This window comes from Pseudopipra pipra, chromosome 10, assembly GCF_036250125.1.
Source record: "Pseudopipra pipra isolate bDixPip1 chromosome 10, bDixPip1.hap1, whole genome shotgun sequence".
Taxonomy (NCBI): Eukaryota; Metazoa; Chordata; class Aves; order Passeriformes; family Pipridae; genus Pseudopipra; species Pseudopipra pipra.
The window spans coordinates 638025-654549 of record NC_087558.1 but is presented as its reverse complement, the minus strand read 5'-3'; the positions used below and the strand labels follow the sequence as shown (position 1 = coordinate 654549).

Here is a 16525-nt window from a genome sequence, read left to right as displayed (position 1 = left end):
AGAGCTCTTGAGGCCCAGCTGTACTCAGACAGCAGCTGCCACTACTGACCTTTCCCTGGACCAGAGGTTTACACTGAGAAGAGACAAATGGGCTGTGGGTGGAAAGGTCACTCCCTGCCATGGGTTTGGTCTGGCTTGTTTCCCTCAAGCAGCACTTTGTGATGCACCCACACAGAGCCCTGGCCGGGAGGCAGAGCTGGCCTGTGCCTGCTCTGTGCCCATGGTGAGCACAGAGCTGGCCTGTGCCTGCTCTGTGCCCATGCTGAGCACAGCACCCTGTGCTCCCTGTGCATCCAAGTCTGAGCAATCAGCACATCCCAGCACGTGTGGCTGGGCATTAACAACAGCACCCAAGCAAGAGCAGAGGAAAAACATTTCTCTCATAATTTCTCTTATGCAGATGCTGCTCTCCAGCACGAGCATCCTCTTTCCTTCCCAGCCAAGCCCACTGGCATTCCACCAGCACCCCATGGCTCCAGCACCTGTGCTCACCCTGCGGTTTCATTTCCATTCTCCCAGCCTTGAGGTAGGATGGGCTCACTCTCCCAATCCCTTGGATATATCCCCCACCATCTGGAAGTGCCTCCCACCACTGCAGGACCCTGTAACTGAGGGCATGGAGAAACAGGCAAAGCACTTTTACTCTCTGCACCCCCAAAGCTGAGGGTCCACATGGCACCAGGGCAGCTGCAGGAGGCTCATCCTCCTCTCAAATCCTCAGAAGCAGCATCAAGCACTCAATGCCACCCTTCACTTTAATAAATCACTCTTAGAGCCATGACAGAGGCACAAAACCAGGGCAATCCCAGGGCACAGCAGCCCCACTGCTGTTGTGCACCATTAGCCAGACACACTGGGTGAACTGGGCTGTCCCGTGGTCAGGCTGACCAGCAGGGGAGAGCCCGACCAGCAAGGTGCCCCCCAGTGCTGATGTCCTCCTGGGACTCTGGATGAGCTGGGTCCTGGAGATTCTCCCCCAGGGGATCCCAAGCCATACCCACCCCAGCAGCACCCAGCTCCTTACCTGCTCACGTAGAAGCTCCTGAGTCCCTCCTGCAGCGCCAGCTCCCTCCAGCCCGTCAGCCCAGCTGAGCCCCATCCCAGCCCCATCCCAGCCCCGCCCGCCCCGGGGCCACTCAGCCCCACCGCGGCACCTGCGTCCTTCTCCAAACGCTTCTCTCTCCTGTTCCCGCGGTGGTTCGGGAGCTGCTGGAGCTGCTGCATCCCCCGGCAGAGCACAGCGGCCGTGCCCCCTGCCCGGCCCCACGTGCTGTGTGTCCCCGGACCCGCGGTGGCAGAGCTGTGCCCGTCCCAGTGCCAGGGCATCGTGCCATGCCAGGCTGGGACCGCAGAGAGCAGTGATTGGCTCTGTTTGGGAAGGAAATACACTTTTTTTTTTTTTTAATTGCAACTAATATCTGTGTGCAAAAAGAGCTTCAGAATTATTGTTTCCTCCTTCCTGCCATCATTCCTGCCCTCCTCACAGATCACACAGAGGTGATTCAAACCCCTTCCCAGGTTTCTGCTCCTCCCTCCCTGAAGGCCCAGAATCCTTCCCCGGTTCAGAAAAGCCTCTTGGCTGCAGACACAGGGGATTCCTTGGAACAAAATGCTATTATTTTGCTTTTAACAACTGGTAACAGTTGTTGCTGCCCGTGGTTGTCATTGTCCCGGCCCTGGCCAGCGAGGTGCTGTGGATGGAAAGGTGTCACATGCCAGAGAGGTGGCACAGACAGGGAGATGCCACAGCTGGAGAGGTGCCACGGCTGGCAAGGTGTGATGGCTAATGAGGTGTCCCGGAGGCCCGCGGGCAGCGAGGTGCCACATCCCCGAGAGGTGCCACATCCCCGAGAGGTGCCACATCCCCGAGAGGTGTCACAGGCGCAGCTTCCCGAGCCGCCGGCGCTGCCGCCGCTTTGGCAGGAGCTCCTTCTCGTGGCTCTGCTCAGCATCCGAGCGGTTGGTTCGTCTCGTCTCTCCAGCGCCAGCCCCGCTGTGGCAGAGCCGCTGCTCGGCACCCGCTCAGCGGGACAGAGCCGGGACAGAGCCGGGACAGAGCCGGGACAGAGCCGGGACAGAGCCTGGCGGAGGGTCCCGGGGCTGAGCCGCCCCCGGCCCCGGGGACGGACCGCGGGAGCCACTGCCGGGGGTTACAGAGGAAAACCAAACAATTGGGTTATTTTTGCCAATTCCGAGCACTAGCGCTGTTCGACACACAACTGAATGTGGTGACAAATGAAAGGTCGGTGTCATCCCAAGCGGGGGGCAAAGGCAGTGCAGGTGAGCGGGTGCCCGGCCCGCGGGAACGGCGTGTCCGGGGGTGCCGAGCTCGGGAACGGATCAACACACCCGGCTGGGAAAGGCCAGCTCGTGGAATCACAGGAGACACCCGAAATCCTCCCGAGAAACAACTGCCCTGTGGTGTTTCCTTTTATCAATTAAAGTTGTGATGTTGGGGTCAATAATTTTGATTGTCAAAGTGATTTGTGGGAACAATGGAGGAACAGGAACACGTGGCAACGGGGCTCCCTCTAACGTCAGCCACAGCCTGGCTGCACACCCACTACCCGCACCTCTATTCCCTCCACCTCCATTCCCTGCTCCCCCACTCCCTGCACTTCCATTCCCTGCTCCCCTCATTCCCTGCTCCCTCAGTTCTATGCTCCCCCATTCCTTGTTCCCTTTCCCCTTCCCCCCCAGTTCCCTGCTTCACTGTTCCCTGTTCCCCCTTTCCCTGCACCTCCAATTCTCTGCTCCCCATTCCTTGCACCCCCAATTCCATGCTCTCCTCACTCCCTTCACCCCCAGCTCCCTGTGTCCCCAGTTCCCCGCACCCTCAATTCCCTGCTCCTCCATTCCCTGCACACTCATTCCCTGTGCTCCCCTTCCCTGCATCTCCAGTTCCTGTTCCCCCCTTCCCTGCAGCAGGCAGGGGCTGTGGGTCCCTGTGTGTCCCTGAACCTCGGACTTGTTGCCACAAGAGGGTGAGGACAGCTGGGGCTGATCCAGGGCATCCCAGTGCTTTGTATTCAGCCTCTGGATCTAACAGGAATATCCCCAATAGTCGGCATTTTAATACACACCCCGTGGATGGAACCTGTGCTGGTGAAGCAAAGCCCCAGGCCCGGCAGACAAGGTTTTGCCCAGGTACCTCCTGTCCCTCGAGTCACACCAGCACAGACACCACTCCAGCCTGCACGGCCCGCGGGGCCACCCTGGGCCCGAGGGAGGAAAAGGTAATTAAGAAAGAGAACTTTCGTTAGGGCAATTTCACTTTATTTTTTCCATACAGCAAGGTCAACTATAGCAGTAATAATAAAATAAGCATAAACCCAAATTGCAGCCCAGGACAGAGTACGTAACTGGAGCAACTACAAGCGAAAGTAAGTCTGTGGTTACGTAGGAGCAAACCCGCGTCCGTCCTTCCCGCAGGCGAGCCGGGGCTGTCAGTCCGTCACCCCCCAGCTCCAGACGGGCAGCCCGGCCCCTCCGCCTCCTCCCAGCTTTGGCATACACAGGATGACCGGCTTCCCGGAACGTTTTCCAAGAAAACGGGAAGAACTCCCAGGTTGTTTTTCACCTGCTAAAAGAACAGGACCACTACAGCGAGAAAATAACCCCCTACCCCTGCAGCTACGGGCGCTGTTCCGTTTGCCTGTCCGTGGTTGAACTCTGTGAACGACAGTATTTGTTTTGAAGAATCTTTTTTGTGAACAAGAAACCACTGAAATTGTCAGAAACTGGTTTGAATAGCATATATCTTTAATATATTTTGATACTTTAAACATGCAGTAGATTTTGAATAATGTACGGAATATCTGAGCCATGATTCCCTGGATGGGCTGAAGTACCTGCTTTTTTTTTCTTTTTTTTTTCCTTTTTTTTTTTTTCTTAATGATTTTCAGGCAGATTTGACCCAGTGGAGCTTCTGTCAGTCATGAGATCTCGGAAGGATGGCAGATCTTTCCAGCTGAAAAAATCCTGGCAAACTACAAGCTGTCCACATAAAGCAAAGCAACTTTTTGGAAGGGGGATGGAGTGCTAACTCTGTGCCACTTTTGCAAGCAATTTTGTTCAGCCTGTCATTTTATTTAGCCTTAACAAAACTCCTTGTAATTATAGACATTTTTATTCAAAATAAGATCTTACTATTATACAGGTTTCTCTCTTTTTTGACTATATACAGAAGTGCAAAAAGTCAACCTTCGCTCTCGACGTCCCCAACTGCAGCATAATCAACCCTCATGAGTTTGCACACACACACTAGAATTCTTGTTACGTAAACTTTGAGTATTTGGATTATCAACAAAAAGTCCCTTGATCTATTGATTATGCAGCTTATTTATAACAAGGCCTGATATTCAGGGATTTCAAAAAATATTTAAACAATATTTTAACATTTGAAATGGATACAGTAGAAAATAAATTTTCTTCTAATATCTAGGAACTAGATTTTTTTTTTTCTCATAATAACTAATTACAAACAAAATAAATCATCAAAATATTACTCAATTGTCTGCCAGGATTGTTGCCATAGCAACAACTTAACTTCTTACTTAGCAATGATTATATAATTATAAGATATCCATATAAAAGATCTTTGTTCTTTTAATGAAAACTAGACAAGAACTAACAATGACTGACATTCTTACATTGTCATATTAGATCAGTAAAATAGAAATCATTTAGTTAACAGTAATACGAATACTCATAAGACACTACATGTAAATTCCAAACTGAGTATGTTATGAAGAAAACTACCTTTTTTTTTTGTATTTTGAAAAAGTCATCAGTAAACTCTAGTAAAACAAAATTCTATAAACTGAAATGGTATCAACTGGTAATAGAAAATGAAAATGAGCTAATAAATGTAAGAAATAAAAACTATACTTTTAACAAGAAAAAATAAGTAAATTCTCTATGGTAAGTCACTACAATAACATGTGAAGTCACCTATACTTTCTTAACACGATTGAAATTACATTGGTATGGGTTTTAACCCGTAATGTAATAATCTAAGGCTTTAATAGATGTACAGTACAATCAGGAAAATCAACACATCATTCTTATCTATAAAGCATCTCTCTCAAGCATAAAAACTCGCGGTAAACTCGGAGTATGGCGAGTTCTACAACCGAACCCGCGCCTCTCCCTCCCTGCCCGCCCGGGGCCTGGCCCCAGGCAGCCCCTGGCTGAACAGAGCAAAAATATCCTTTACTGGCTGCAACATCCAAACCACAAAAAGGAATTCCTTTGGATGAATCCATTCTTAAAACTTGAATGCACATCTATTTGTTTGTTTTTATTTTGTAAAGGCTTTCTAAGGCTATAAGCAGTTAATCTGAACAAAAAAAATCACATATAAAACTCACCCGAGTATTAACCCACCCAATTTCTACGCTAATTAACATCTCATTTGTCCTATTTTGGTTTGTCATGCATCTGCTCAGTGCTTCTGCGTCTTTGTTTAGAGTCGCCGCTGACGCGGGACTTGATGAATTAAAGTGAAACCCATCTCTGCAAAACATTTATAGTCCTTGTGACTCGAGACAGAGGCTATAAATAGAGCAAAAGAAGTTCCTCAAACATTTGTTACTGTGTCTCAGAAATGGCTTTTCCCTTTCGCAGCTCACGTTATACAGAAAATATGCATAAATATGACATACTTAGGAGAATTTATAGATAATATTGTCCATAAGGGTTATGCACAGCTGGAGCATCTCTCTGGTGCTGCCCACTGGCTGTGAGGAGCAGTTGGCCATTTCTGAGACAGCTTTGGTTTGAAACAGAATGGTGCCCTTTGACTGATCAGTACTCATCAAGTCAGTGAAAATGTGGTTCTGAAAATAACACTGCGGAAATAATACTCTGATGGATGTACAGTCTATGGCACTTCATGAGAATCCTTAACAACGTGGTACTTAAAGCCATTGATGTGCTTTAAAATATACACAGTTGTGGTTTTGCTTGGCACATTCATCTCTGTCAGATTCCTCTCTTCCCACTTCTTACAATCTATTACATTAAAAATATTACTCTTAAACAAAAATTACTGTGCATGCACGCTCTCGTCTATAATGGCAATTTTAAATACAAGGTGCACCTTTGTTATTTGTAAACCTTGAAAGAAATAAACTTACTTTAAAAAATTATATCTTGGTCTACAGACGTACCAATACATAATAGATTTCTGGTGACAGCATCGTCAGTCTTTCCGGGGTGACGTCCGTGATTGTGGGGAACAGGCCCCGGGTGCATCGACCCCCGCACGCTCCGTGCCGGGAAAGACGGATGATGCTGCAGGTTTTAGACAATAAGATCACCTCAGCACAAATATCAATTCAATGTACAAAGTATATAGGCAACAGTGTGCAGTGGAGTCCCACGGTCTCGCTTCGTCTCGCTAACATGCAATGTGTGATGTCACTGCTGAGGGGTTCCCAGTGCTGCTGGACAGTATTTACATACACTATGGCTAATGAGCTCGGCCTCTTCCCACCCAAATCCGGCCTCTTCGCCTCGGCTACGAGCTGGGAAGGGAAGAGCAGAAAGTGTTCTCAGCACGGCCAGCACTGTGTCAGACCACACCAGCCCCAACCTCCCCCGGGCAGGGGGAGCTGTGCCCCGAGCGTGGGAAGCCCCTGGTCCCTGCAGGACAGCCCTGGGGCAGGGGGGGCACACAGGGCACCCCAGCTCTGCGGGGACAGAGGGGCCCCACGGCTGATCCCTGGCCATGGGATTGGGATCTGGGGCACCATTCCACACACCCAAGGCCTTGGCCCTGGGAGCTGTCCCTGTAAAACCCAGGAGCCCAATCAGGACCTCAGAAGCACAAAACATCCTTAGAAATCCAGGCCCTATGTTCCCAAGGGAATTTTTCTCCCTTCAGTGCCCATCTAGTGCAGCTGTTTCTCTGGTCTCTGTGGCCTGGCACAGGAGACACCTCCAGAGGCAACTCCTCCTCCACCTCAGGATGGTCTCCAGAACAGGCACAGCCTGGACCCAGCTGTTTTGAAGGGACTCTGGCAGCAAGTTTAGGCCATGGATGGGAGGCATTCCATCCCATCCCACCCCCCCTGTGTCACTCCAGCCATTTAACAACATTTATGCTCAGCTGAAGCAAATAACTGTTATTACAAACCCACTGTGGCTAATGGGTGAATCCTCACCCTCAGAAATAATTCCCTTATGGCCGAGATGTTCAGTAAAAACACGGCAGAAAGGGAGGGGATAGCTGGGGGGGTCTCACAACAACAGAGAAACAGGAGTTTCCAAACCCAGCTGATGCCGGGTTTCCAAATTTTGAGATTTAAAATCCGTTCTTTCTAACGAGAACTTGATGGAACCACCTCCCCCTCCAAGAGCTGCCCCTTGGCTCAGGTCAGTGCTGGGGCCACACAGATAAAATATAAACTGAGAACTCCTGTTTTGCTGTGTGGGCAGGTACAAACCAACACCTGACGTGGCCACTGCTACCTGTGGATCTCCCCTCAGAGAGGAACAGCCCCTCAGCAGAGGTCAGAGCCTCTGCCCCCATATCTTAATGGCTACCTTAGAAAGAAAATAAAAACATTCTGTCCCCGAAAGGAGCAAATTACAAATATAAAGGTAAGAAAAAATATAGCAACAACACATTGGGAACTTACTGTTTGATGACCAAATGTCTACATCTGTGTAACATACTTGTGGCTAGTCAGATGTTCGGCAGATATTATGGGTATCTACAGGTAAAAAATGTAAACAGTGAGTTACACATGCAACCAGCCCACCCAGAGGTACAGCACTTGCTACAGAACATCACTTTGGGAAGGGGAGGATCAGCTGTGAGTTGGTGGATTTTATGTTGTAACTATAAGTTAAAGTCAACTGAAGTGCTACAATAGCACCTTACAACTGGAAACATTGGGTTAAGTACTACTGGACAAATATAAATAAGTATTATTGGTTGTTCAGGAAATAAGAGAAGTTAACATCTACAAGTCATGCAGTGCAGTAATTGAAAATAGCCCTTTTTGTTGGCCTACACAAAATTCTGTGCTTTCAGTGTCTCCAATGATGAATTCTACAGTGGCCTCATTTCAGGCTGATTTTGTGAAGTGTTCACTGCTTCCACTGTCCTGGGTTTTGAATGCCAAACCTACGATGCCCTGAGCTAGATTTTCATGGCTGGTGAAGATGCCCTGTGGAGAAAGGCTGCCCGTGCTGCCCACGGCCGCCGTGCAGAGCAGCCGGCACGCGGAGCCTCCCCGAGCAGTGAAACAACTCCCAAAATGTTCTGCTGCTAGACAGGACTTGGCACGTGGCTCTCCTCAAGTGCCCATCAGCTCAGCTTCCCATTTAAAAAACTGCAATTACAACTGGGGACAACTGCCAGCAGAGCCAATAACAGGTGACAGTGCCCCCCAGCCCGGGGTGAGCAGCCCTGCAGCACACAGGGAGAGCAAATGTGCCCTGCACAGGGACATGGGCTGGGGTGCAGGGCACAAAATGGATTTGCACGATCCCAAATGGCTGTGGCACTTGGGAAGCCCCTTTTTCCTGATGGGCACCAAGGTTGGCCTGTGAATCCGTCCAGGAAAGGGAATGGGAGTGTTTCTTCTCCGCTAACTCATTGGCAGGTCCTGCTGTTGTTTTCCCGCCCGTGTGCCCTCTCCTCCCCTGGCAGCTCACACATCCACAGCATGGCCAACTCCACAGAAATGGGCTTGGAGCAGAATGAAGCTTCTCATACCATGTTTTCCTACTGCTGCAGGACAGGCTGTGGCACCCAACTGGAGAAGCATCAGGGACAGTGCTGTCGGAACAGACCAAGGGCCTTCAACACCAGTCCGGGAAGATGAAGGGCCAGATCTTTAGCCTTTGGCATGCAGGCACATGGCATTGGGTGGCATTAAATACCTTCAGCATTGCTCACATGGTATATACATATATGGGTATATATGTATATATGGAGGTTTGGCTGCAGAACTGCACTAAGTGTGTTATGAGGCTCCGGGGAGGAAAGGCATGAAATGGTCGGATTCTACAACAGAAAGCTGCCCTGTGATCTATCTGGGAAAGTGCATGGCTACTAACACAGAGATGACTCAAAAATAGTGCTGGTTTTCTGGGGCTTGGCTCCTTCTCGTAACTCTCAGGACACACACAAGATACGAGACACACTGAAATTAACTGTCTGGTGCAATAAACTGTAATATGAAGAGACTTTGGGCATACAGGTGTTTGCTTGCTGAGGTGGCACATATGCAGAGGTAGCCCCACCTATGAACTAGCTTTTCAAAACACAAATGCTTAGGCTAAGTTTAAAGCCCTGAGTGACCTGGTCATTCAGCAAACGTTTCTCAAGAGAACACCGTGCTACCTAAGCATGACTGCATGAGCAGACTAACCTGGGTGGTTTTGGGAATTGTACAATATCCAGGTCCCTTTGGAGGCTCGGGATGTGCACACCTAGGTATCACTGCAAGGGTGTCATTTGGGAATTGTATTTTTGAGAGATGAGGAAGCAGACAGGTTAACGAGGAACGTACAGCTGGGGCAGCACACAATGGTAGTGCTCGACAGGGAAAGGTGCAAAGGCTCGAAGCCAAAGCCCCTGGGCTTCACTCTGCAGCACGGGGTGCCCACAGCACCATCCTGCCCAGGCACAGAGGGCACCCCCAGCCTGCCGGGGCGCTGGGAGCTGGCAGAGGTGTCGTCTGTACTGAGCCAGGGAGCTGAGCACGTCAGCTGAGCCTGCCTTACACTGACACTGACCCAGAGCTCACCCCACACACAGCACCACACCTGCACAGCGCTGAGGACAACCTCGAGTTCCCTTTCCTAAGGGGCACACGTGTGATACCAGAGCTGGGAGCAAGACCCCCATACTGGACCAGAACTGACGTGGGCAACTCTAACTGCCTAGTAAATCTCAAAAAATAATTTGCTTTTAGAAGAGGAACAAGAGGATCTTTAAAATGTTTTTATTGTTGCACTTTCAGCCAGATGTTGTACATAAATCTGCTCTTCTGACAGCACCCTGTGCTCAGGTGCAGCTCCAGCTGCTCCTCTGGCCCTGGAACTCATCTTTAGAGCATCAGTTCTGGCTTTCCTGGGAGATTTGTAATCATTTATGTGGTAAAGCATTACTCTTATATTCCTGAAATACACCCAAACGTGGCAATGCTTGGGGTGGCTACTTAGAAATAAACCCAGACTCTAATGGGCATTTTCCTAACTGAGCTCTGCCCACAGCAATGGGCCATTCCCAAGAGAATCACAAGCTGGAACACAGATTTCAAAGAAGTTTCTGTGTGGCCCATGCTCACACGGCTTTGTTTTGCTCTTGGAAGAGGAGAGTCAGAACATGTTTGGACTGCTAAACTCAGACTGTAAGAACCTGCAGCCCCTCTGCACAAAGGCTCCCCTGGCTTTCCCTGAGTGCTGCACTGAAAGGAGCCGTCGGCTTCACAGAAACAGAAATAAATCGTGGGCTCGTGTATTATCCCTTGCCTTTTACATCCCTGAGAGCAGAAATAAGCAGCATGGCCCATAAATGTTAAGACTGAGTCAGAAACTCTATTATCAATTATTTTTAGCATCAGAAATGGAACTGCAGCACCTCTGGAGCATGGCTAAAGGCTGATTAAGCTGTGCTGCAGCTCTCTGAGAGAATGTGTAGGCCAACAAGAGGTCAGATCCAAACCCCCATGCTCATTAAAGCACCGATTTCGAGTTGTCTGTAAGGAACAAAGCTGTAAATTAGCAAACCTGGTTGGCTGTGGCTGTTGCAGCGAAGGGAACACTTGTGGCAGATGTTGTTGCTGCAGACACAGTGGCTGGCGTAGCACCGTGCACCATGGGAACTTTCGGAAGGAAAATCAAATAAGCAAACATACAGAAGAGTGTAGCAGTATGGGGACCAGAGCGACACGTGGGAGGGTCATTGAGCATGGTTTACCACAGCAAAAAGCCCGAGACATCATTGCCAGCGCGTGACATGCAACCACAGTGCAAAGCAGGACAACATTCCGGGAGGGAGGGGAGGGAGATGAAAGAGAAAAAAAGGGGAAAATGCTTGTTACCATCAAATCAAGAAAATCGACACAAACAAGCTTAACCATTTCAATACAAAAATCAACAGGAGAGTTTTTCAATGCCCTTATATTTACAAATTTTTGTCTTTTAAAAATTCAACCCAAATATTTACTGCAAACAGAAATTAATCTTGTTCAAGGACAGAATATGGCTACGTGGCTATGGTAAGACACAGTCTTTAGTTAACACAAGATAGTTTCTAAACACTGGAACTCATAGTCCAGTCAAAATCCACCAAGGAACAGTGTGCAATTAAAAACTGCTGTACAAAATTAACATCTCTGTGTCCATGTCAATTAAATAAAACAATCGCATTTAATTGACAGGTGTTAGTGCAAGAGGCTCGGGGAGATGGACTGGCACAAGGGCTCTACGTTACATCTAGCAGTGGATTTTGAGGGTCTGTGAGCTGCACCACAGGTTTAAGATAATCAAGAAACAAAGCTGGCACCTACCAACACTTGTAGCGGGTGTCATGCACAATATTGAGCCTGCTCATCATGCATTGCAACAGGAAGGTGGATTTGGAAAGGGAAAAGAATTAAAACAACCCATCACACGTGTAATTAGAAATTTCATTTGAACAAAGAAGAAAAATTGTTATTATGGGCACAGTGGCACGTAACTGTCAGCACAATCAAACCATACAGTAGCACAGTGATCCGTTAGGAGGAGGCCTCGGGGACAGGGTGGGTGGGGTGTGGGGACCCTGCTGGCCCCCGGAGCACCACGGAGGGTCTGGACAGCCGGGAAACACCTCCTCAGCTTTAACTCACAACTGAAATCCCTGTGCCCTTTGACTCAGCCTTGTCCTGCTCCTTCCCTGGGCTCCTCAGACTGAAGGAGACACTCCACAGTCCCAGCTGCCTGTGGGTGGGGGCTCTGCCGTGCCCTGCCCGTGAGCTGCCAGAGCAGCACAGGGACCCCGCCTGTCCTCTGCCCTGGCTGCTCAGCATGGCCCAGAGCAGGACTGAACACTCACAGGCCCTGCACAGCTCACGGGGACACCTCACATCACCTGCTCAGCGTTTTGGTCTGTGGCATGGGATGGATTTTAAGCTGCTGGTGTCTGAGCTCACAACCTGCAACTCCTTTCAGGCTACACAACAATACAGTGACAGCACCTGGAGAGTTCTGCCCTGCAACCAGAGAGCCAGGAGCAGGAGGATACTTTTAGGAACATTCTGGTATCATTTTTAAGTATCACCAAGTTTGTAATTCTTTTTACTTTACACAGCTAAATGCCTTCCACCAGACTGATGTCACAATTTTCTATTTCTGCTTCCAGGATGATAAATATAAACTGATCTTTCAGAATATCCATTTTTAATAAATTATTTACTTTTTTATTTAACATTTATTAACACTACTAATGATGCTTGACACAGCAGAAACTGAAATAAACTCTGAAATCCGGGAACAAGATTGCAGTGGGAATGGAAACATATCCTAGCAGACTTCCAGGGCAATGGTGCCTCTGTGACACCCCGTGACCATAGCAGGGGACAGGAAATGGCTCCAGCGGGTGCCAAACGCTGCAGGGGCTTTGCACAACCTCAGCAGCTTTGACTATGCAGGGAAGAAGTCAGTCAGTTTAATTACTGCTGGGGCAGGTTATTCTGTGTCAGTGCCATGTCTGTGAGGCTACAAAGGAAAGGCCATAATTGTGTTTCCTAATTACTCCTCTATTTCTGTGCCATGGAAGAGACCGAGAACATTGCAAAGAGATGGTAACGGCAAGGCAGCTCTCCTGACCTCCACAGGCACAGATCACAGCTGAAACCAATAGGATCGCTTGCAAGATTAAAAAATGGAGCAGAACTTGGCTATAAAGTACAAACAGTAAGCAAAACTGCTTTCTCAGTCCCTCTTATGGCATCTCTGCGGTGTTAATGAGGTTACAGAGAAGAGCCTCCGAGTTCTGCCTCTGCAGAAGTGCCCTGTTTACATGGCTGTACATCCTCCATTAGAGCTGGAATAGTACCTTGTTCCCTACATAATTACATCTACATGCTACAGATGAACTGGATCTTTATAATGACTCTAAAATATCCCTGGAAAGCTTTTCAGCTCCAAGTTTCAGTCTGTTATCATCATTAACGTTATGAACAGGACACACAGTTTGAAAGGGAACTGAAGCAAATGAACATGAGGCAGAAAGGAGAACACTCACTGGGGTGGGATGACTCCCAAATACAGACATAATGCTGTATGACCCTCTTACCAATAATAAAAATAATTTTTGCTATGACCTTAATATTCATCTTGACTTCAGAACCTTTGACTGCCTAATGAGAACACATGAATAATGAATGTGCTGTTTCAATGTTCCCTGGCTGTTCAGCACAAGGCAGAATTTTAATTTGAGGATCTTTTAACTGACCGTAACTTCACAACCAGATTATTTCTGCAGTGCAATAAAACTATTTTTATAAATATTCTAGGTTTACTGGTGTTTTAAGTATATTTTTCTCTTCTATCCCTCATACTATTCCCCTCAGCCTACTTCTTCTGCCCAATCTACTAAACCCTAACTAGAAACAACACCCCAGAGAGGATAAGCACTCTCACGGAGGTGAGCAGTGGTGCCTGACCTTTCCTTCCCTAACATTTAGTAGGAGAACAGTGGTTCTGCAAAGGCCCAGCAGACCCAGGGAGGAAGGTGCTTTAGGAAAGCCTCTGGGCACTGAGTCCCAGCCAGGAGCAAGGGAGTCTCTGGGGCTGAGGCTGCAGTAACTAAAGGAATACACGAGGGGCTAACATGATGGCAGAGGTGGCTGAAGCCTTTCCACACTGGCCCTGGGGTTCAGCTGCCAGCTGCAGCCCTGCCCCTTGCAGCTGCACCAGGACATCAGCTCCCGGGAGCATCCTGCCAACCCCACCCCTTCCTTTGGAGGAACTCATTTCTCAAAGACACTCTGGTCACCCTGGTGACACACACGGGGCAGAACAGCTGTACTCGCACACCTGAGGGGACAGGGAGCTCAGCCACAGGATGGCCACGAGCACCAGGGCAGGATGTGACCCAGCTGCCCACAGGAGCTCTCTCTGCAGGGCCAGGCATGCCCCAGCCAGCTCCAGTCACTGCAGGACACAGAGCAGGGGAAGGTGAGCACAAGGACCTGGAGCTCTGCACGTTCACAGCGAGAGGTTCACCCGTCTGCCAGGGTGTCCCAAGTCAGCAGCCAGGACACAAATACCAAAACACGCTGGGAACATCACTAAGTCATGCAGAGCCTCCTCACTTGGCAGACTAACTCCACTTATTTCAGCACCACAAGTGTTCCCAGTTCTTTCTTGCAATGCCTTTAAACTCCCCTCTCAGCCTGGGGACAGACTCTGGCAGCCAAGGTTTCCCCCTCAAGAGGAGAGGTGTGGAAGAGGGAGCTTTAGTAGAGAGAGGTGAGATGAGTGTCTAAGGGCATTTAATCGATTAGGGTGTGCTGGAGTGCAGTGTCCAACCTCTGGCATGGATGATCCCTTGGTGTGTCTCACATCCTGGCACACAGGCAGCCAGAATGATGCCTTAAAATTCAAAAGAGGTATCTAAAGTTGTCTGGAACATGAGTGAGGAACATGAGGAGTGAAGTGGCCCTGCACAGGAGGGTCCTGCCCAGATCCCCCACAGAGGACCAACCCCGGGCACACCCACCCTGTGTGGGTCCTGCCCTGGGGCCCTCCTGCACTTCACACCCTGCAGCTGAAGCAACTAAGAACAAAAATGAGCACTTACACCTCGGGTGTCTGAACCTGAAAAATGTCACTTTAATTCAGATCCCACTGAGCTGACCTGCCCCTGCTCCATGGCCACAGAGCTGAGGGCACCTGCGTTCTGTGCTCTCCGTCGCTTCGTAAGGACTGATGGAGAAACTTTATTTCCAGGTGACTGTGCCTGAACAGGAACTGATCCCAGTCTACTTGAAGTGGGAAAAGCTATAAAGGGCAAGGTGGCAAAGACATTTTTCAAGCTTTTGGGAAAGTACTGGATTACTGGAAAGCTCAAACTGCCGCTATCTGAAAAATATAAAAAGACAATTTATAGTAGCTCATGCTAAAAACTCCTTTACTTTGCTTGTGTAACATATACTAAACTTCAGTGGTCAGGAAAGGTCTAATGAAGTATCAAGAACTACTGTCAAGCTCCTGGAGGTTTCAGTGTGGACATGTGAAGGAAGAGCTGAGGTAGCCTGTGTGGAAGAGCTGGGAAAGATCCCAGTTGATGATGAGGTGCAAATGGGGTCTGACACAGGTAAACCACAACCCCAGCTCCCAGCTTCAAAGGATGTGATTCAAGGCATCTCCAGCACTTCCAGAAACCATCCAGGCCCAAGATGCTTTAATGGAAGCTGGAAAATTGCAGTTTACTGACTCCACTGGTTATGCTGTGCCAAAAGAAATCTGTGAATTGTTTAATATGTACAGCAAGGGCTGTGAATCTTCCTGGATGGGGCTCTGAGCAACCTGCTCTAGTGGAAGGTGTTCCTGCCCATGGCAGGGGGTTGGAATGAGGTGGTCTTTAAGGTTCTTCCCAATCCAAACCATTCTGAGATTCAATGATTCTATGATCACATAGGCATTTTTATATGGATTTTAGTATGTGTGCCAGAGCTCTGACCTACAGCTGACTCAATCCGGCTTTGCAACAAGCTCTAAGTGATACATTTCAGTGGTGCAATGCACTTTTGGAACCTAAATAAGTTATTAAAATGTTCTACATGAAGAAACTGGTTTCTGTGCCATTTAAAGTACACATGTTGGCTGTATGCCAGATCAAGAAAATGGTAAAGGGCATTATACTGAACTCCTGGGAACATACTTCCCAAAAATATTTAGGATAAAACCTTTCAATTTTTTAGGTGAAGACTGATTAGCTGTATTTCCTCCCCTCCCCAGTCTGCATTATGAAGGGCTGTCCTCACAGACCCCTTCCCATTTCTCAGTACAGATCTATCAGCTGGGCCCTGCACAGCTCCTGGAAGGAGGTGCTGCTTTAGTGGGGGTTCATGTGTAACAGACTACCTCAGCTGAGTTACTAAGGGCAGAAACTGCCAGGACATACTGGAGATCATTTCTCGTGAAGTGCCGTTTGCAGAACCAAAGCACATATTTCAAATTTAAGTCCCATCACTTGTCCTCTGAAGGAATTTCTGCTTGGTACAATAGTACAGGCATCAACTCTTCAGCTCTTACACCAGGACAAGTCAGATCTGATCACTCCTGGCTGAGCACTTGGCTCTGCTCAGCCCAAGACTGGCCCTGAGGCACTGGAGGCCCAAACCGTGATTTCTTGTGTAGGTTCATGATTCTCCCAGCTGTGAGACTGCCTGTGCCTTCTGTGACCACTGCACCTCACGAGAGCCAACACCTTGGAGTGTGTGACTCAGACCCACTGCTGCCAAGCACACGAAGGCCAAGAGGTCTTACAGTGAAGAGAAGTAAACACAAC

At 48.7% G+C, this 16525-nt stretch overlaps 1 protein-coding gene across 22 annotated transcripts in view; it reads right to left on the bottom strand.

Moving 5' to 3' along the window:
• Positions 1-3254: 3254 nt before the first annotated feature.
• The window catches only part of MBNL1 (muscleblind like splicing regulator 1), a 79347-nt gene continuing 66076 nt past the window's right edge, over positions 3255-16525 (bottom strand). For 8 of the 22 annotated variants that reach the window (XM_064665672.1, XM_064665662.1, XM_064665663.1 and 5 more), the window contains one exon: positions 14821-15093. In XM_064665672.1, the coding sequence (XP_064521742.1) occupies positions 14840-15093 (254 nt within the window). In that variant the 3' untranslated portion in view covers positions 14821-14839. Of the gene's footprint in view, positions 6531-7646; positions 7722-8731; positions 8795-10752; positions 10848-11534; positions 11571-14820; positions 15094-16525 lie in introns of those variants that run through there. The other 14 variants (XM_064665664.1, XM_064665666.1, XM_064665654.1 and 11 more) reach the window with 5 other exon arrangements.